Genomic DNA, 22,198 nt, shown 5'->3' with positions numbered 1-22,198 from the left:
TTATATCTTGTTCGCCGACTCCTCTACAGTTTTTAGGCACCGAGTTGCTTAGTCTTCTTTTTTCCTCTTCATCGAAAAAAAAAACTCATGCATTTATTAATTGATTCCTTTTATAGTGTCTTAAGAGTACAAATTAGCATGACTCAATATTCAAAAGGTCCAACGATTTCCTTAAGTTGCAATATGTTTTGGCGTGTGAAAATAGAATATCACTTATGATGAAAAGTTTTAGTAAAAACAATTGTTCAACTAGATTTCTCACTTTCGAAGGAACCTTTAATTTTCAAATACTAGACCAATTACCGGGACGGTGTAGAAATGAATTATTCGTGATAACTTCCATACACAGTCGATACACACTTCTAACAGAATAATGACCATTTTTCTCTAAATTCTATATTAACTGATCTTTCGTCATTTGACTAAACAAAGGCGTTTTGAAAATATCTTCAACCATCGCATCATCAAGATAATATGAAATCATTTGGTGATTCCAACTATTACTCTCATGATCAACAAGATAATGAATTCTTGCATGTTGAATCACTTCGCTCGATTGACCCAAACCTGAAATTCGACCTCCATTATACATCCAAGGCGCCTAAATCCCTGAATGTCATCTAATGCTCTCTTTTGTTCAAAATCAATTTTCCATTAAACACAAACTTATTGTTAGGTCCCTGACTGTGCATACTTACTATTAATTAGTTCGCTGACAGTAAGTATGTACTCTCACTGAAGTCCCTGACAAGTTGTTAGTTTAACAGAATGCTACCTACTGCCAGCAAAAATACATTAGTGCAAGAAGCAGGAAGGAGGCATTGCAACATTTGATTTTTTGGGTATATGTGTTAAAAACTTGTAAACTATTATAACACTTTGACAAATGATTCCATAATTGAATACCAAAATGTTTCCATAATATAACTATTAAGTCATTACATAAAGGTCAACCATAAAGTAATCAAAAGATTGTATCGCATTTGGACATATTATTCAATAAGTCGTTACATAATGATTCAACAAAATATTAAACAAAATATTGCACCACAATTGTGCTTATAGTTTAGCAACTTCAATACACAAATAAACCAATGAACATCACATAGTTGACATTGGACACCTTGAAGTAAATATTAGAGTTGGCATGAAAGATGTAAATATCTGTTGTTCATTCATACGTGCATTTGGAGTTTGACCCCTAATGTCGTGTTTGTTTATTCTGTATGATGAAGGTCTTATCCATGCTTTACAAGAAGCAAGAACAAATGCTTACATCTTTCATTCCAACTCTAATATTTACCCCAAAGGGTACAATGTCAACTATGTGATGTTCATTAGTTTATGTATGTACTGAAGTTGCTAAATTATAAGCACAACTGGGGTGCAATATTTTGTTTAATATCTTGATGAATCATTATATAATGACTTATTGAATTATATACCCAAATTTGGTGCAATCTTTTGATTGCTCCATGGTTGACCTTAATGTAATAACTCAATAGTAATGTTATGGAAACATTTTTGTATTTGATTATGGAATTATTTTCGCAAGTGTTATAATAATTTACAACCTTTTAATACAAATACACAAATTAAAAATCAAATGTCGAAATGCCTCCTTCATGCTTCTTGCACTTATGTATTATTGTTGTTCGTAGGTGGCATTATGTTAAAGTACAACTTGGAAAAGACCTTGGTGAGAATACATGTTTAGTGTCAGAGATCTAACTGATAGTAAGTATGCACAATCAGAGACTTACAAATAAGTTGGTATTTAATGAAAGATTGATTTTGAACAAAATAGAGAATTAGAAGACATTCAGGTATTTGAGATTCATTTTAGGGATATTCATTTTTGATTCAGGGACCAAAATGATCATTTTTTACTTTCACTTTAGTCCATGTGACACCTCACATGTCATGTCATTGTAAAACGTGTGCCACATCATCAGTTAACATAATTATTTAACGCCAAAGACTAAAGTGATAACCGAAATGCAGAATCAATGACTTATTTGTATTTAATCCTAAGTTAGAGACCTTTATAACAATCAGATGCATACTAAAAGACTAAAGTGACAATTTGCTGAAAATTAAAAGGCTTAAATATTGCACTCGTCCCTGCAAATATAGCCCGTTTAAGTTTTGGTCCTTGTAAAATAAAAATTCAGAAATCAGTCCCTGCAAAAAAATCTGTCTTTTAAAAATACCCCTGGACCCATTTAAGTCATGACAAGTCACCAAAATGCCTACGTGGCGCACGCTGATTGAACCCATTTTGTAGTTTTTGGTCCCTGCAAAATATTTTGTGTTTTAAAAAGGTTCCTGCAAATTTTTTTGTTTTTGAAAATAGTCCCTCCAGAGACTATTTTAAAAAACAAAAATTTTTGCGGGGATTGATTTCTGAATTTTTATTTTACAAGGACCAAAACTTAAACGGGCCATATTTGCAAGGACGAGTGCAATATTTAAGCCAAATTAAAATAACACAATCAACAAAGAGTGGAATAAATATCACAAGGAGGACAAAAGAGTCCAACAAAAAAAAAGTTGGGAAAACCAAACCCTCAGTCGCTGTGTCACTTGTTGATTCATTCTTACATCCCACACCCCATAGCCGTCCGATGAATTAGGAACAAAAAACAACGATTAACAGAATCCTTCCCTTCCAGGCGTCACATTCTTCCAATTCCATCATTCATCACTCTCTTCCCTCTCTTTTTTCCCCCAATTTTTTATTTTATTTTATAATTACCGACAAAAAAATCAGAAATGGAATTGGCAATGAAGGTAGGTGAAGCAGTTCATGTGCTGAACCACGATACACAATCCTGCAACCGCGTCGCAGCAAATCAATGGCTCGTTCAGTTTCAACAAACTCACGCCGCTTGGGATGTCGCCACCAATATCCTCACCTCCGATCGCCGCCACGCCTCCAATTTCGAACTCGAATTCTTCGCCGCTCAGATTCTCAAACGCAAGGTCCTTCTCGTAATTCACTTCCAACTTCAAATGCTTCCATTTTTCCTTTATTCACTCTTTCTTCACACTCTTAATCTAACAGTTTCCGTTTTTAACTAACTGAGTTTTTACTGTGGTAACTTTTTTTAGCTATGTGAAAAGATCAATTTTGTATTTCGTAGATAATCTTAGCTCTTTTTTTTTGTTGATAATCTTAAACATCCTATCACATTTTATCATAATCTCATTTTGTTAGGATATAGAATAACTGTTAATTAGAGTTGTAAAGCAGTTAAGAGTTGTTATAGAAGTTAGTTAGTTAGTTGAGGTTTTTACAGGCTATTTGCATAAGGCCCTGTTTGGGTAAACAACTTAATTTGCAGCTTGTAGCATTAGCATTTATCATATAACCTCTTATAAATAAGCTACTTCTATTACACAAGATAAAATAAAGTGAAATTATTGTGTTATAAGCTATAAGCAGTGTTCATAAACTATCCCGAACAGCTTAAGAAATAAGCTAAAAACAGCGTATGAAAATGCCATTAGTTGTTTTCATAAGTTCTAAGTTCTCCTAAATAGTCTCACTAGTGCTTATGCTAGTAGATAAGCTCTGATAAGCCAATCCAAACTAGCCCTAAATAGGATTAGGATTCAGTGACTTTGGTGGCAGGAAAGCCCGTGTGACTTTAATGTATTTTATGAGAGAGAAAGATGAAAGAGAAATGATGGATAAGACGAGAGAGAAAGAGAGTAATATCAGAGAGAGATAGACACATGCACCGTGCCTTTCCCGCCTTAAAGGTAGCAAATCCGGGTCCCTATAAAAACGAAAATACAATGTAGAGTTGATCACTATTGAGCATTGCAAACACTTGTGAATAGAGCAATAACACTATTGTGAAGGGGAAACCCTTAGAATCCAATTATCGGGTTCCTAACAATTGGTCTGACCTGCCGGATCCTCGAGAGAGTGCCAACGTTACTAGAAATGGATGAAAATTTAGTCAAAATGGATAAATTGTTGAATAAGCTAACTGAAAGTAAAGTGGTCCTGCTTGAATTGAGAGGCAAAAGCAAGCATGCAGACACTGCAAAAGGCTATGTCAACATGAAACCAGTCGCAGAAGAGGGTAGACAACCAACCAGCTAACTAACTTCTATAACAACTTTTAATCACTTTAACTAATCTAATTAACCATTATTCTATATCCTGATAGATATTTTTGGTTGTTGGTGTAAAATGTTTTACATTGTCAATGTGTAGTCGATAAACTAAATTCAAATAAAAATCCATGAAACATTAATGACCAAGTCTTGCATCAACCACATTCACATTTATCTGTGATACTACAAACACAACTTAGAACTTTCTTTGTAACTGATGATAATTGTATGGAACTTTTTATATTCTAATAAAAGTCCGTGAAAACATTCATAATCAACAACATTTATCCACAATAGCAGCAACTGCGACCAAAATTTAAAACCTGGTTTTATGACTGATGATTATTGTTACGTTTTTCGAATTACAGATACAAAACGAAGGTTATCTACTGCAATCAGGACCTAAGGACGCTTTGTTAAATGCACTTCTTCTTGCCGTCAAAAGATTTAGTAGTGGTCCTCCACAGGTGCATTGTTTTTCTTTCTTTCATTATTTTATGCCTCTTCAGGAATGTAGAGGCATTTTTAGCTGTCTTAAAGATGGATTTATGTCTAAAACAATTTGGTTTAAATCGGCTCTTTGTTATTGTCGTGACAGCTTTTAACACAAATCTGTCTTGCACTCTCTGCACTCGTACTCCAAGTTGTTGCACATGGAAACCCAATTGAGCAGCTTTTTTACAGTCTCCGGAATCTGCAGAGTGAAGAGAATGGCAATATTGCTGTCCTGGAGATGCTCACTGTGCTGCCGGAGGAAGTTGTTGACAACCAACGTATTGATTCTAAAATTAATTCGTTACACATAAGCCACTATACCCAAGAGGTTTTGAAACTTTTGCTTTTGATATGCTCCTCTAAGTGCCGTGTTTCGGTACTTCCTTTCTCTAACCCTGAATATCCACACACACTTTTGTTTTACAGCTTCTCTCTCACACACCTATGGTTCTCGAGTTCCTGCTGCGGCAATCTGAAATAAATTTTGATGGTGCAGTACAACATAATGAAAGGAACAGAAAAGTTTTGCGCTGCTTGTTGAGCTGGGTATGACATTCTATCGATGACTCATTTGTTTTTGGGCAATTTCACCATGGTGCATACTTTTAGAGTTGTATTATAATATATTAGTTTATGCCTGCGTAATTTGATCCATGTAGCTGACCCCACTTAGTGGGTTGTTGTTGTTAAGCCTGATTGTTTTCTGGGCAAGACATCCTCTGCTTGGTTCTCCTGTTTTGTATATAACATGAATATTCATCTATCCCGAGCTTCTTTGAAAAACTTCTGTTTTTTTTATTTTATTCTTGCATGGCCTTCTTGTGTTTAGGTTAGAGCTGGTTGCTTCTCTGAAATTTCTCCAGGAACATTGGCAGCTCACCCACTTCTTAATTTTGTATTTAACTCATTGCAGGTAATTTAGTTCTCATATACTTGTTTCTTAAAGCTGGAGTATCGATGACTACTAAAATTTAATTTATATTCACTTTCTTTGTGTAGGATTCTACATCATTTGATCTTGCCATTGAAGTTCTTGTTGAGCTTGTGACTAAACACGAGGTATGGTTGTCCACTCTGATGGAAAGGCCATTTAAATCTTGTGTCTTGATCTGTTTAGCTTAATTGAATGTGTATGTAATTGTTTAAGAGTTTAAGAAAGTTATTTTATTATGTGCTTGATGTATGTACTTTCTCATACTCTATTGTCTTCAAGACTTGAAGTTATTATACACTAGGTTGTATAATTTTGGCAGGTTCTTAAGTTTGTCATATGTAACTAACTATATTGTCATATGTGAAAACGAACTATATAAGAAATGGATTTTTACTAGTTGTTTCAACTGCAGATGAAACTATAACTTTTCTATATATTCTTGTCTAATATTTTATTATTTAGGTAAATACGGGATGGATTTCTAGGCAGTTTACTAGTTAAAAATAGCGTCTTTTCACACACTGTACTTTTCTATGCTCTGTCACTGAGAATAGGTTATGTATTGATTTTGATTTGGGTTTTCTATAGGGAGTGCCCCAAATTTTGCTATGCAGAGTACATTATCTGAAGGAGGTACTTCTTTTTCCAGCTCTTAATAGGGGAGACATGAAAGTAATTGGTGGCCTTGCATGCTTGTTATCAGAAATTGGGCAAGCTGTAAGTATTGAGTGTATATTTGTGTTCCCTGGGACTTTGAAAGTCCTTTTTATGGATACCTTTTTGTTTGTTGTATTGTATGATTAATTAAAATGAGGGAAATGCTAACAAGAGTCCTTAGGGTATTTGTTAAGAAACCTAATGTAGAAATTTAATCTTGGAAGTAGTGCATTCAATACCTTGAAATTTTAAGAATTGATCTTTTCCTTGTAAAAATGTTATTTTATTTCTTTTTTTGTTTGTTTCCTTAACAAGTGCCCATTTGTTAGCATGACCCTTAATATAAATTCATACATATGGGGTGACTATTGTTTATTTCATCCATAGTTGTCAAAAGCGGCCGCACCGGCCGCTATAGCGGTGCGGAGCGGAAAAATCACGACCACCGCACCTGGCCGCGTCGGCGCAGGTCGGATGTGGAAAGCGGCCGATATGCAGCGGTGTGGACCGAGTCAAACTCGGGTCAAAGCGGCGCTACATCATTTTACACGGTCAAAGTTAAAAAGATGGAGAAGAAGTGGAGATCTGGAGAAGAAGTGGCCGATATGAAGATGATTGTCATTTACATACATTTGTTTATGTCAAAGACCAGCAAATCGTACCGAAAACAAAGAATAGGCCAAGAAAATCATGAAAATTAAAAAAGCAGATCTAAAAGTGTGTTTGCAGCTGTTGGGAGAGAGATACTAGGGTTTCTTATTACTTCATTCTTTTATAGTAGAGATTGGATTGGGCTTAGGTCATTTAACAGATTGGGCCTTCTCTTTTACCATTTTTTTACTGTTTTGTTTTATAAGTAAATAACAATGGTTCTAAAAAAAGTGGTACTAATATATATATGTTTCATTTATATTAATAGTAATTATTAAATATATAGTTTTATAACAGTATTTAATACTAAAAAACATTAATAATCTTTAATTTTTCATTTATACTATACTAAATATATTATTTTTTTCCATATTTTCTTAGTATTTTAATTGATAATAATTAATAATATAATATTTAGTTTTAGTGTCCGTGTCATGAAATAGCGTCCGCGTTGCTCCCCGCTCCTGCTCCGCTCCAATTTTTGGGTTGGCCGCGCCGCATTGACAACTATGATTTCATCTTACATGTTATTTGATGTATGCGAATTACTCGATTACTTGTGGTCATTTTCATTTCCATGTGAGCAAGCCATATGTTTCTCACTTAACTTGTAACACTGGTTGAATCTGTGGCAGGCTCCATCTCTAATTGTAGAAGCAAGTGCAGAATCCCTTGCAGTGACAGATGCACTCTTGAGGTGATATCTCAACAATCTATCGGAATTTTTTCATAGCTGTGGTCTTTTTTGCTATTTTTTCATTCCATGGATTCAAGGATTTCAGAGATTTATTAGACGATGTTCCATTCAACATAATGATTGAATTTGAACTATTCATGCTGTAGTTTGTGGACCTAAGATGTTGTCACATTAAATTATATATATATATATATATATATATATATATATATATATATTAAAAGGATAATGTTTGATTAATAATTGAGATGAATGAAGATTTGCAATTTAGAAACCTGCACAGACATATTCTCACATATTCACATATTTGAGAAGGAACTTTCTCAACTTTCTCATATTGTGTCATTTTTGCATATTTCTAATCAGCTTGCTCGCATAAAACATATTATTATAGATTTGGTCAGTTTAAATTAAACTGTTGAATATGCTAGCAGCTGTGTGGCATTTCCAAGTGAAGATTGGGAGATTGCAGACTCAACACTACAGTTTTGGTAATGCAGTTTTAGTAAGACTTCACAATTTGTTTTAGCTTACAGATCTATCCTCTTGTGAATATTGTTCATTTGTATGCTGCGATATCCCTGTGTTGCTTTATCTTTTGTCAACCAGCTCTCCTTTTTGCTTCTCTTTCTGTTTGCTAGAGTTACAAACTTACGGGAAATTCTCTCAAGTATGTGGAACATTTGATTATTATTCATGTTGCGAATTGATTATTGAGTTATGATATAACAATGGGTCATGCTAACTTGTGCCCTAAGGGCACATGTTAAGGAACCCGAAAAGAGCAACTTTGTATTGGAAAACATAATATTTTAACTTTTAAGAAGTTGAATGCACGACTTTTGATACGTATATTTATATAATGAGTTCCTTAACATGTGCCCTTGAGGGCACAAGTTAGCATTTGCCTCTAACAATATAAGTTCTCTGGTTATGTTCCTGTCAGAACATCTTATATCTTACATATGGTAGAATTGATTAGGTGCAATCTTATGGACTATTTTAGGATTATAGATCTGTATAATTAGGATTGACCCAATGTAATAGACTGTCCAGACTCACAATCTATCCCAATCTGATTGTTTTTGAAATTCTTGAATTGCTAATATGCAGACTTCATTTTTTCTCTTCCAACAAAATCCTAAATCCACTGCCTCCTCTGCCTAGGGGGAAATCCTTCCGCACTGGGCATTAATCTGGCAATCCCTTCCTACCACAACACTTTCTGGCGAATTTTCACTGACGATCAACTTTTGGGTGACATTCATATATAATGTCTGATGGCTATTCCAGGGGTTCCACGGTTTTGGTGTTCTTTGGATGATTCATTGCATATTCAGACTTTCCCATTCCTTTTTGTCGTACTCCAACTGTTACTCTTATTTGTTTCTGGTAATATCAATTCAATTAATCATAATAGGAGAGACCATTTCCAATGTTTTTGATTTCTCTGAGAATGTTCCCTCTGATTCAGCCGGCCTATAACTCTGCTATTTTAGCCGACATAAGTTTCTTGTCCTTTTTTATCGCATGGAAATTGATCTGGTTGCCACTCAAAAGTTTTGTTCTATGTGAAATTTTGGTTTCCGAGGCAATGTCAGTCAAATCACCTAAACAGAAAGCTTGGGAATGTTCCATATGTTGGTCTTCTTACATCAAAAAGAGTATTGTAGTGCATTAATTGATGCACTAATCCGTGTTTTCTAGCAGTCCCCTGAACCAGGGATAGTCAACCATTTTCAATATTTCAAGACATGCTTGAGGAGGTTGTGATAAGAGGCTCAGAATTGCTAGACCAATGACATGTGACTCTACTTCACTGCATGTAGCATGACAATGGTAGAACATTGATGTTTGAGAGAGCAACGGATAAAATAATACTGGGAATATTATTTAAACACCCTCTGCAGATAACCTCCAGAAGAGACAGTTACAGAACAGAGACAATTTACAAACTTCTGTAATTAATATAATTAACTGCGACTAACAAACCTTACCTCTAGGAATTAGAGAGCATAGTCTCCCCACCTAATCCAACATAAAACAACCGAATGCCTATCAACTTCCTACCCTTATTCAATTTCTAACAAGCAATCAGCCTAAAGTGGGCCCTGTTAGTTGGGCCTGCACCTGACAGACGAGCCTTCACAACCTATAGGAAACACATATGGAGGCCTTGTGTGGACTGTCTAGACACACAATTTATCCATAATCAGTTGTTTTTTGAATTCTTCAGTATTCACACGCTAAATCATATGGTTGTCTCAACCAGGTTGGTGCTTATCTGTGCATGAAGCCAACTCGGTTGAGTGAATATTATTGTAATTACAGTAATGCATGTATGTGTGAGGAGATGTTACAGTTTTGATGTCTGGCTGAGTACTAGTATGCAGAGAGATTTGTAGGCCTTGCTGAACTCTTGAGCTTCTCTGTTTTTCAACTTTTAATTGTTTTCTATTTTCTATTTTAGACAAAGGCTTTGTACGCGCTCATCATAAGCACAATATATTGTCACAGGTCCACTCTTGCAAGCTATATACTTGCTATTGATGTAGATGGTGCAAAAAGAAAACACACAGAAGCCATTTTTTCACCCGTGTTCTCAGCATTACTTGATTCGCTGTTATTACGTTCTCAGGTTAATTGTTAATCTATTTGCATTTTGAAGTATAGGCATCAATGTCTGTAAATGTTCTTTCCTTTTTTGTGGTGATTTATTATTTTTTGTACCAATCCACATCAGTTATATTGTCTAAAAGGATCTAAAGTATGACATTCTATATGAGTTGTTATTCCCATTGAACATGAGTTGGTGCTGATGAGAAAATCTGCTTTCAAAGCAATCTTTAAAATGGTTTATTCTTTAATTAAATAGTGAATGAAAATTTTCCAAACTACTTTTAGTTTGTTCTAATTAGTAACCGAGATTTGATGAATATTAGATATTATTTTGGACTTGTTGCACGTGAATTTTCAGAATTACGGTTGTTGTATGTTAGTTGCATGAATGAAGACTGTATTGGCCTGGACATATCATATAATGTACTATTAAAAAGTTGGTCAGCTGAAGTTAAATGGGTTACTGATCTATTATTTGTCCCATTAAAAATGTCTACCAACTACTTTTAAAACAAATGTTTAGCATGGAATTCATTTTTGTCTGTAACTTACTCAGCATTTTTTTTTTCCTTCATGTGCACAGCTCTGGTGGTTAATTTTCTTTTTTATTTTGTGTCGATTCTTGTTGAAATTTTTCATAGATCTAAATAGCAAATATTATAGTAACTTTTTAACCTTCTGATGGTTAACAGGTGGATGATTCTACATACAATGATGAAGGAAGAGTGATCGATTTGCCTGATGGCCTCGTACATTTCAGAATGAACCTAGTAGAACTTTTGGTGGATATATGTCACCTGTTAGGATCTATGATATTTACGCAAAAGGTGCTTTTGTAAAGTTTCGTATTTTTTCTTTTCTTTTCTGACTTAATTTCCCGGGCTTTGGTTTATGTTTTACCCCTTTTATTATGGTATAATAGGTACTTTGATATCTGTTATAACCGTGGTAATCACTAATTGTTAGTCTGTTTGATCCTGTTGTGTTATTATAAATGGATATACTATTGATAATTGCTAGGTAAAATGGTGATTTGATCTAAATCGTTCACATAGTTTAATTTGTAATTTTTTAGTCTTGCTTACGATGAAAATCTTACCCAATAGTATGCTTTCACATGTATCAATCATTCTTATCGAATGTCTAACAGTAATGAGCATAAATCTCTGTGTAGTTTCAATTTTGTCAGTGAAATCTCAATTCACAATTTCAGTATTATGGGTGTATTTGCAGATCTTTATAGGCGGGTCCGCATCTTCGAATCTATCACTCCCTTGGAAAGAAATGGAAAGCAAGTTATTTGCTCTTAATTCTGTGAGTACCATTTGCATCTTTCATGGGATGCTTTATTAGCCTGTTAATTGCAGCATTTAGGCTAACACTTGCCATGATACAAAGGGACGGCGGGTGATAATATTTATTTGTTGAAACAAACATTGGCATGCATGCTACACTAAAGTCTAAACCTGAAAGTTGGGGATCTAACATTAATCAGGTAGAAAGTATTTCGTGCAAATCAAAAGCAAAATGGAATTGTAATAGAGAGTACTTGAGGAATCCATCAAAATCAACAGTTCATGCATATCAAATGATTAACTATTAAATGTTCAATTAGGGCTTGGCAATGTTATGCTTAATTTCATTACATTTAAAGGCCTTTTGGGTGTTTCTTTAGCCTTATCCTTGCTTCAAGTTGTTGTCTTTTTTTATAATTAATGAACTTGTAAATGAGCGGCCACAAAATATTCTGTAGATTTTAAATTATATTTAAAGAGCACCTTCATGGTAAATTATAAATTGTGAACTTATGTCGTGTGAATGGATCTATAAGAACAATGTTGACATGCAAAATTGTACAGGTTATAACAAGACTAAGCTTATTAGGCATCATATGAAGTTCTAAGAGAGGGTAACTGAGCAAATATTAGGACACGTGGCACACAGTATATAAAATCAATTTAGTTTTATTTCAAGGAGGTTGATAATGAAAAACATGATTTGATGGACAGATATAGGAAGAATTAAAAAACATGGATATGGTTTACAACAATTTGGAAAAGGCGTATAGTAGGGTTCCTAGAGAGATACTGAAAAAGACTTTGCAGAAGAAAGAAGGTTATGTTGCCCGCATTTGTTAACTAAATACTTATTTGATGGGGCAGTCAAATAGTTAGAGGTAAGGGAAGACCAAGAAAAAGGCTGTAGGCCAAACATTAAGAAAAATATATATTTTTGTTCTTAGACATGAATTTTGATAGGATATTATGGTGTCATATGGTCCATGTAGCCAACCCCAACTGCTTTGTTACTGTGTTGAATGATTCTTTTGCACATCTATAGTGTGCCCATACTTCTAAGAGTGGATTTGTTTCACTTTATATTGATGGAGGCAACCTTTAAATATTTCATTTTAAAGTATGGCTGTGTTGATTTTCTGTAATAAAAAATGTTCACTGTGGATCACTATTTCCATTTGTACATTTTTAGTGAGGAAATTTATTTCAATGCATGTTTGATTTGTATTTTTGTTCCTAACTTCCCATGATGTTTTTCATTGCTGCTAGTCAAGAGTTATGGATATATCTCAGCAGTAGTGGACTGTCCACTCTGTCACTATTGCTTACTGAAAAGCTAATGCATTGCTTTAACTTCTAATTTAAATTGTTGACTACTTTTTCTATACCCACGTTATTTATGGTAACACTTGCTTTCCTCCAGGCTGCCGATGTAATCATACAGGATGGCCAACATTTCGATTTCTCTGCAGTCATGCAGTTGGTGACAATGTTATCGAGTAAGCCTTCTGATGGCTTAAAGGGTTTCATTTGCATTGTGAGTAATATATGTTCTTTCTCTCATATCCCCCATTGGCAGCATTTGCTTCTTAACAGTTTGTTCTACTTTCTTGACATTTAAAAGTGTATTTTTGTTTTAGGTATACAGATCTCTAGCGGATACTATCGGTTCTTATTCCAAGTGGATATCTGCCTTTAAGGATAATTTTAGACCCTTGCTGTGAGTACTTAAAGAATCCATTTTCCTGTGGTATTCACGACTGGTGAATCCACTGGTCTCTTATCTCGTTTTTATTATTTTTAACTACCTTACGAACATTTATGTCTGGTAGACATTCCATGTTGTATTTAATATTTGTTCAATTAAACCTAAAGATAAATGTGTTGAGCTTAATTTGCTTATTGCTGATGGACCAGTTTTTGAAAGCCACGTCTCATGGTGGGCCATAACATTTTTTCTTTCAGATTATTCCTTGCTATTGGGATTTCTGAACCTCTTTCTTCAAATGCTTGTGCGTCTGCTCTGCGCAAAGTCTGTGAAGATGCTCCTGTAGTAATTTATGAACCTTCACATTTGGAAATCTTAATGTGGATAGGAGAGGTAGTTACTCTCTGCGCTTACAACAGAGTACATTTCTGAATGATAATATTATGTATGTAGTTATGCGATGCAGTGTGTTTGAATTTCTGTTGATATCATTTCTTTCTCTACATGTTTGATACTCGTGAAGATAAGAATTCTTATAATTTAGTGTCCAGTTCCAAAAATGCTCAGCATGTTAAGTTAAATGCACACTTATGATTTGCTTTTACTGAATATTCTCTATTTTCCAAATCAGTATATTATATCTTTCTCAATTAGTCATGCACTCATGCCTTTTTCTTGTAGGGGTTAGAGAAGTGGCATTTATCTTTGGAAGACGAGGAAGAAGTTATGCACACAATAAGTCTGGTCCTTGGTTCTGTTCCCAATCTAGAATTGAAGAGCAACTTATTGGCTAAATTGCTCTCGTCTAGCTATGATGCCATTGGGAAACTTGTGAGCCTTCTTTTTCCCATTCTGCACACTGCCTATGTTTTTCAATATTTGATGGTTTCTGGTTGTTTCAGTTGCATTTTATCAGCGGTCTGCATGATTAACCTGTAGTTGGTTTTAAATGTTTTCTTGGAGAGTGAAATCAAAACTCACTGTATGTTAATTTTATGTGAAGATAAGAATTCTTATAATTTAGTGTGTAAAAGTTACTAGCTAACTGACTATTATAAATTATGTTCTCTAAATAATATTTTTCTCGCTAGATATGTTGAATGCTCGAGGTGCTAATCGATAAGGATAGATTCTTGACTTGCTTTCTTGTTTCATTTGTTATTATATGATGATTGTGAGTTCATCTGTTTCCTGTTTCCGAAACTAGATTGTCTTTCTTTTTTCAATTTCTAGTACTAGTATGTATGCTATTTCTAGGGAGTAGCATCCACTTCACATGCGTTCCAAGCATGTATTCTCCTTACTATGCATTTTCTGCTTTTGTAAGAATTGCTTTAGTCTCTATATAAAAAAGAATAATAATTTTTAAAAGTGCTTCTATAAAAACACTATTATAAAGAACAAAATTTTGTTTTTGTTTATACTTTGGCTTCCTAGGAGAAGCACCGTTTTATTGCTTCCTTGTAATAGAAGATTTTCTGTTTCTGAGGTCATATAAAATCAATTTTCTTTTGCCATACATTTTAAAAAGTAGATTTATTGATGTCAAAGCAAGTCCAAGCAGGAAAATTGCGATGTTTGTTGCAGCTGAACATTTGGATTATCCAGAATGTTCGTACGACTTAATAAATTGTAGCTATTCCTGGCTCCTGTGAGGGGCAACAAATTGTTCTTGCACTGTAACATATATATATATATATATTTTTTTTTTTTTGCCATATTATATATTTCTGAGTGCAATTGTTTTAGAACATTTTAAATTTAACGTGCTCTTTGAATTGGGTGATCTAATCCTACGCTTTTTCAGGTTGATCCAGAAAACAACGGTTCTCTTAAACAGAATCCTGCTTGTTATACCCAAATTTTGAATGCTGCCTCTAGAGGATTGCACAGGTATCCTGGTGAATATTTATATACATTGTGCAGGCTGTTATGTTAACTCAAACCAATTAAGTTTACTTTAGTATAGGACAAATTGATCTTGGGTTTTTCCCTTGTTCATTGCATTTTTTATATAACACTGTTTTGGACTTCCAAGATAGTTTCTGATGTGGAATTTTCAAAACTATTGAATTCATGAAATTACGAGTTATCTGTCAAGTTTTTCTATAAATTTGTAACTTTTATCTTCATTTCAGCTGTTTCTGGACTTCACTTTTTCTATATCTCAGTCCATTGAATATTTGTTCTATGAGGAATGCTAGGGTCACACCCTCTAACACACTCCAATCAATTAATGCGGACCCATTTTTTAAATCTTTACCTACAAACCAGATAAGCAAGTTACAAGGAGATTTTATATCTTTTTTATTTTATTTTGTATTATTAATTGGATTGAACTTCTCATCTTCCGGTCCATCTTCTCCAATTCTCCCAAACTGTATCGATGTTTATGTATTTTTCGACTGTATCGCTAGATCTCTTGGTTAATGCATGTCAAAAGACACCATGCCTTTGCTTTCTTCTCAGAAATTGTGACTCTGCTACTCCCCCACCATCAAACATCTATTTTGTTTCCCAAGACAACAAATCGGAAGTTTGCAATATGAATCAGCCATGCGAACAACCTGTCTTCAAATTGAACTTCCATGGTGAGAAAATTAGCACGAATTATATCCTTCTACTAATTACTACTTCGATTCAGATTACTGATTCGTCAGGATGTTTCACCAACCCCATTATCTTAGAGGTTTATTATTTATGACTTTTAACAACATGCATCAGCGAGAAGCCAAAATCAAAATCAAAATTAATATGTTGGCAACAGAGCACTTGCTAGAGACAGCGGCCAAGAGAGGTTGTGATTGGGACGGTCATTGGCAACGTCAAGGGTGATAATTAATAATACAAAATAAAATAAAAAAGATATAAAATATCGTTGTAACTTGCTTATCCGGTTTGCAGGTCAAGATTTAAAAAATGGGTGATGTGGCATTCCTCTTTGTTTTATATTGCCAACTGGCTCTTGAAAGAATAGAATGTGTTATGACAATTTTGATTCAATCAATAAAGGAAACACTTCCATAAATGAATGTTCCCGAACTTCCAGAAAAAGCAACAATATTATGTACAATGACACCTTTTTTATAGACTCTATATCAATAAGAGGCTAACACAACTCTTGTTCATACTCTATTTTGCTCATAGAATGGACTGTTTCTTGTAGGATTGAATTCCTTAAGTTTTTTCTATCAATTGTTATCATTCTTATTCCTTCTTTATGTGTTCCATATTTGACAGTATAAATTTGTCATGATCACTTTTTCTGACCCTTCTGTCATTGACAATCCTTTAAATTCAGAATAGGAACTGTATTCAGTCATCTTTCAATATCTGTGGCAAATGAACCTGTTGCTGATGACTTGATACTTTTACTGCTACGGGTTTTCTGGCCCGTCTTGGAGAAAATTTTTACCTCCGAGTATATGGAGAGTGGCAATTTATCGATAGCAGCTTGCCGAGCTCTTTCCTCAGCTATTCAATCTTCAGGTTTACTCCTTTTCTTCTTGGACACAGTTGTTGACATTTCATGAGTTCTTCTCGTGAGAAATGTTATTTTATTTTTTAATATACAGGTCAGCATTTTATGACCCTACTGCCCAAAGTGCTGGATTGGCTATCGACAAATTTTGTTTTGTTCCAAAGTCATGAGTGCTATATAAGAACTGGTAGGCTTTTCTTCTGGTATCTCGTGTTCATGTAATATTCGATTATCAGTATTCCAAGTTTGTTGGATATCATTTGGGTCTCACATAAATTTGGTGGGACCCTTATAAATTTCAATTCAACCAATGAAGGAGTGTGTTGGGAAACACGTGTTAGAAAATTTGTTGCTAGCATTTCTGTTGTATATTTTGTTTTGAAAATCTTGCGGTCCCCATTAACGAATTTATTATTTTGCTTCTTACTTTATATGTTTTGAACTTCTTTTTTCATTTGTTTATATTGTCATATGACACATTAAATCAAGAGTTTGTATGTTACTCCCTTCGTCCCAAATTATATGACGTTTTGGGCATTTCACACGTATTAAGAAATGTAATTAATTATGTATGGGAAAGAGATATTATGAGTTGTTTTACAAAATCGTCCATCATAAATGGTATGGGAAGGATAAATTAAAGAATTGAAAGTAGAGAGAGTATTAATTAGTTAAGGATATAATAAGAAAAATAGCATTAGTGCTTCATTGGAGTTGTAAAGCGACTTATAATTTGGGGCAATTTTTTTTCTTCCAAAGTGACTTTGGGACGGAGGGAGTACTTCTTTTTTCATTTGTTTATATATTCGGATGAGAAATGATATTTGAACAACCATTTTTTGACAACTTTTATGACAACTTTCTCTCTCATACTCACACTGTCCTTCTACTTTCTCTCTCCATTACTTTGATTTTTGTGCCACTACCTAAATTTCTTTGTATAATTTGGTTGTCCAACAAGTTATTACAAGAAAAGATTGTTCAAATAACATTGCTCATATTCGGATAATGTTTTTGAGCTACTTCTAGGTTGTTGCAATGGATTATTACTTATTTGCTAATTCAGTTAATACTTTTCAGCTTCTATTGTCGTTGAAGAATTTGGTCACCGAGAGGAGTATGGACCTTTATTTGTTACCATGTTTGAAAGATTTACTCATTCAACTTCTGTAATGGCTCTAAATTCTTCCTACATATGTGACCAAGAACCTGACTTAGTGGAGGCATACACCAATTTTGCATCCACATTTATTCGCTCCTGTAACAAGGTCTTTTTTTTTTTCTTTTCTTTTTCATGATTTCCTTTTTTGTTGGATTTATTCGCTGCGGTCAAAATGTAGTCGATATATTTACCAGTTTGATGATATGTCACAGGATGTTCTTTCAGTTTGTGGTTCTCTTCTTGAAGTTTCTATTCAAAAAGCAGCTATATGCTGCACAGCCATGCACCGTGGTGCTGCTCTAGCTGCAATGTCGTATTTGTCTTGTAAGAAAAGTTTATATTGTTTTTTTTTTTTTTTTTTTTTTAATATAAGTAATCCTCAATTAAGTTACTGAATTCTAGAAGAGTAATGTTAACATTTGAATTTGTAATTGCGTTCTAAATTATACATGTGCTTAATCTTAGTTTGATATCTCTACTCCAGGTTCATGGAATTAGATTTATAATTCTTAGAGTAACAACAGTTCGTATTTTTCAGGGTGCATATCTCCTTTTATACTTATTACATGTGGTTGATTGATTTTCATTTCTTTGACTCTTCAGGTTTCTTAGATGTGGGCCTTGTTTCTTTGTTAGAATCTATGAATTGTATTGCAGAGGGGTCATCCAACACGACCACCATTCATGTCATATCCCACAGTGGTGAGGGACTTGTATCTAATGTGGTGTATGCCTTACTCGGTGTGTCTGCAATGTCACGTGTAAGTATCTCCTTGTAAACGAATTGCTATAATATTCTCAAGAGCCGGTAAATGTAAGTTTATATGCTGAAGTTGAAGCAAAGCAATGGGAGATGATAGAATACGGAGTTTCTGATTCTGTTTGGATAATATTGGCTGCATAGTTTTTTAAAGAAATAGTTTTTGTGTTGGAACCTTTCCTCTTTTCCTCAGAAGCATCTCATGTAGAAATTAGTCACTGTCCACCAAGATTTTCCCTGTTTTTACATTTTCAGTGCAGGACCTTAAGTCTATTAGGGTTTTAAACATAATTTTTTTGAGGGGGAAAATATAATTTTTTGGATTACTTCGGTGATTCATAAAAGCAAGAGGGCTAAAAAAACAACTTACAATTGAAAAATAGGTTTTGAATCGTATTTTTTTTTATTTTAGTTAGTTTGGAAATATTTTGCTTCACCCTTACTTAAAAATTGAAAATGTAACCGCCTTTTCTCTAATTATATGATTACTTTGATACTCCCTCCGTTCCATTATAAATGAGCCTTTTGCTCATTTCACACATATTAAGAAAAAGTGTATAAGTGAAGGAGAGAGAAAAATGGTTTTGAGTGCCTTTGTTAAGTATTGGTGCATTCTTCTTTATCATAAATGTAAAGTAGAATATATTGAATTGGGAGTGGTGAAAGTAGTATTATTTAGAGTTATAATTGGAAAAAAGTAATTAATATTTGTATTGGAAAGTGAAATGGGTCAATTTTTTTGGGACAATATTTTTTTGCAAATGCCTCAGTTATTATGGGACGGAGGGAGTATGTTCTTAACCCAAGAGTGTCTCGGGGTCAAGTTTTCTTATGTTCTTTTCTTTTCTCTTTTCCTCCCTACTCCCTACCTTTATTGGTGCTGTTTCAATATTAATTGTTCTTTTATCCTGATATATAGTGCGGCTCGTAATTTTGGTTGATCCATAACCAAGAGAATTCTGTTTTACATGATAGGTTCACAAGTGTGCAACAGTACTGCAGCAACTGGCAGCAATTTGCACTTTATCTGAAAGAACGTCATGGAAACCTATACTTTGCTGGCAAACTCTTAATGGATGGCTACAGTCAGCGGTCTCTCTCTTCTCTTTGCCTTTTTTCCTGCATATATTGTTATTATCAATGTAGTCAGGAACGAGTTCCTGCGTAGGATCGGTCGGCCGGTGAAAGAACGTAAACACGAGGAACGTAACACGGTTCGTAAGTAGGATCGATAGGTTGTCGATAGAATTGAGAGAAATATATAGGGAAAATAGAGGGAAAACAGGGGAGCCAAACATAAAAACAGAGATATTAGAGGAAAAACAGAGGAACCAAGCAATAAAACAGAGAAAAACAGAGGAAAAAACGGCAAAAAACAGAGGAAACAAAGCAAAACAGAGAAAACACAGTTCGTAAGTAGGATCGAAGCACGGTCGAGGTGCTGTGGCACGTAAGGTCGTGTGATCCTACATGCTGGGACTCGTTCCTGACTACCTTGGTTATTATGTTGCATTTAAGTTTTGCTATTTTATTTGACTTGCCTTTATCTAAATCAGGGAGTTAGGGTTGGATTTTCTTCTAAATTTTCTGTGTTCTTGAGACTTGAATCGTAAAATGGTTGTGGTTTTCTTTTCCACCGTATCATAACATTTTATATTTTAATTACGAATTGTTTGATGAATTGCTTCTTGCCTAGTCAACTGAGCTCTTTTTGGCTTCGTTTGACTGAACTTGAATTGGCAGTTAAGTTTTTCCTAGAGGTTTACAGTCAAGAGAGTTGCATGTGGTTGCAGTCAATTGAATAGGCTGCAAACAGTGAGGCATATTATAGCCTCATTCATCAAATTGAGATAAGACCCAAATAACAACAAGTTTAGTGTTAACTTTCTTAATGTATGAGCTATAAGTCAGAGACGAACCTCAACTTGAGAGAATGATTAAAGTACAAAGAGCTATAGTTGATTGTGTCAAAACTCAGGATTTCTTGAACTAGACTCTATCAAACTTGAACAACGCCTCACTTGATGAGTGGTTTAATTTACCTCCTCCTAGACTTAATATAAGTCTTGCTGAAGCTGTATATAAATAATTAAATACAAGCCGGGCATGAAATTAATTTTGTGCTGGATTAACGGACTGATTACTGTTTGAATGCATAAACAAGGGCAGAGAACTGGGGATAAAAAAATGTGCATGGATATGAAACTGTAACAAATCTGCTTCATAATGTATTTGTTATTTCATGCATTTTTGTCAAAAATCCAGGCAGGTCCTACAGATTGATCAACAGTGTAGCTTAGTTGGTGGCTAGCCCAGTTATGTATTTTGCTGTCTATATGGGCATTGCGATTTTATGGGTCTGTGTTGTGCTAAGTTTGATTGACCATGTGAATTTTCAGGTTCAAGCTCTTCCCGCCGAATACCTAAACCATGGAGAAACAGAGACCCTAGTTCCCCTTTGGTCCAAGGCCCTTGCCGCCGCAGCCTCTGATTATCTTGAAAGCAAGAACTCTAATGGATTGAAGAGCGATTTTGGACATATGCAAGGGAAGGGCGGAAGAGTTTTAAAGCGTCTGGTTCGGGAATTTGCCGATGCTCACCGAAATATTCCAAATCTGACTTGATAACTGCAGGAACATGTTAGATTAGACTTTAACTGATGCAAATTTCAGCATGCAGATTGAAGAGTTGATGAGGCACCTTTTCTTTTTTCTGACGGTACCTGTATCATTTGTTGTAAATTGATGAGGTTTGTATAGTCCACCGTGGCGCCCTACCATTCTAAATTGCCTCACCATTTTCCATCATTATTTTTCTGCAACTTTTTCCTCTGTATATGTCCACAATTTTGGCCCTCAAGAGTCAGGCTAGAAAGCCCTTTCCAAATTGTACTGGATATCCGTGAAGGGACGTCCGCTGATGGAATTAGAGATTTCGAAGGAAAGGAAATTAATGTCATTTAGTCATTTTTTGTTGTACCACAAAACATGAATAATTATAACATGATTTGTTGTATTTCAAGTTGTTTTTTGTTGTCAAGTACAGTAATTTCATCAAAGATGGAATAGATGAGTCCATAATAAAATGACTTTTATTAGCCAGTGAATAATTGTGTTTTATTATCACTTGCTTTACTCATATTAAGTATACACACGGACTCCGTATACAATAGCATGATGCATTAAGGAATATTTGGAATCAATATCCACAATAAGCGGTAATTCAATGTGGATATGTAATTACCCAATTTTGCAATAAAAAATAATGTTATAACAAAAAGAGATTTATTTTGTTTGGATCAACAAAATATCGCAATCATTTGAGTAGTGTTAACAACACACTTCATAACAAATTTTTAAACATGTTCTCTTCGATTGATCAAAATTAACATCAATCTCATCAAATTATGTGAGTATGATATAAATTTGGCGGGACTTTACGATTGTGATGAACAACACAAGGTATCACGTTTGAGTTAGGGCTACATTGCACAAACTGTGAATCAAATATATGCAATTAAGCATCCATGTGTTTTAAGTGGTTGGAAGATGAACTTATTGTAACAATTATGATATTTAAGGGACTCAAAAGTGTTATTAAGTCTTTTC

The 22,198-nt window shown here is 34.4% G+C and overlaps 1 protein-coding gene across 2 annotated transcripts; it reads left to right on the top strand.

Moving 5' to 3' along the window:
* Positions 1 to 2,544: 2,544 nt before the first annotated feature.
* Positions 2,545 to 21,712, top strand: LOC11435742 (transportin MOS14). Of its 2 annotated transcripts, none has more exons than XM_039827348.1 (24): positions 2,545 to 2,985; positions 4,500 to 4,598; positions 4,730 to 4,954; positions 5,053 to 5,172; positions 5,456 to 5,539; positions 5,626 to 5,685; positions 6,149 to 6,277; positions 7,504 to 7,565; positions 8,000 to 8,056; positions 10,083 to 10,203; positions 10,877 to 11,011; positions 11,418 to 11,498; positions 12,903 to 13,016; positions 13,120 to 13,199; positions 13,445 to 13,580; positions 13,869 to 14,018; positions 14,995 to 15,080; positions 16,489 to 16,676; positions 16,763 to 16,855; positions 17,749 to 17,936; positions 18,043 to 18,154; positions 18,434 to 18,591; positions 19,566 to 19,720; positions 20,089 to 20,982. In XM_039827348.1, exons 1-24 carry the CDS (start codon positions 2,776 to 2,778, stop codon positions 20,105 to 20,107), a joined length of 2,862 nt encoding a protein of 953 aa, XP_039683282.1. In that variant the 5' UTR covers positions 2,545 to 2,775; the 3' UTR covers positions 20,108 to 20,982. The 2 variants fall into 2 exon arrangements, with proteins under 2 accessions (XP_039683282.1, XP_024626192.2); XM_024770424.2 differs by lacking the exon at positions 20,089 to 20,982 and adding an exon at positions 20,990 to 21,712 and having other exon boundaries at positions 2,546 to 2,985; positions 19,566 to 19,682.
* The last annotated feature ends 486 nt before the right edge of the window (positions 21,713 to 22,198 follow it).

Source organism: Medicago truncatula, chromosome 7 (genome assembly GCF_003473485.1).
Source record: "Medicago truncatula cultivar Jemalong A17 chromosome 7, MtrunA17r5.0-ANR, whole genome shotgun sequence".
In the NCBI taxonomy this organism is placed as follows: Eukaryota; Viridiplantae; Streptophyta; class Magnoliopsida; order Fabales; family Fabaceae; genus Medicago; species Medicago truncatula.
Note: the sequence above shows the minus strand (reverse complement) of the source record. Positions and strands in the feature narration are given on the sequence as shown.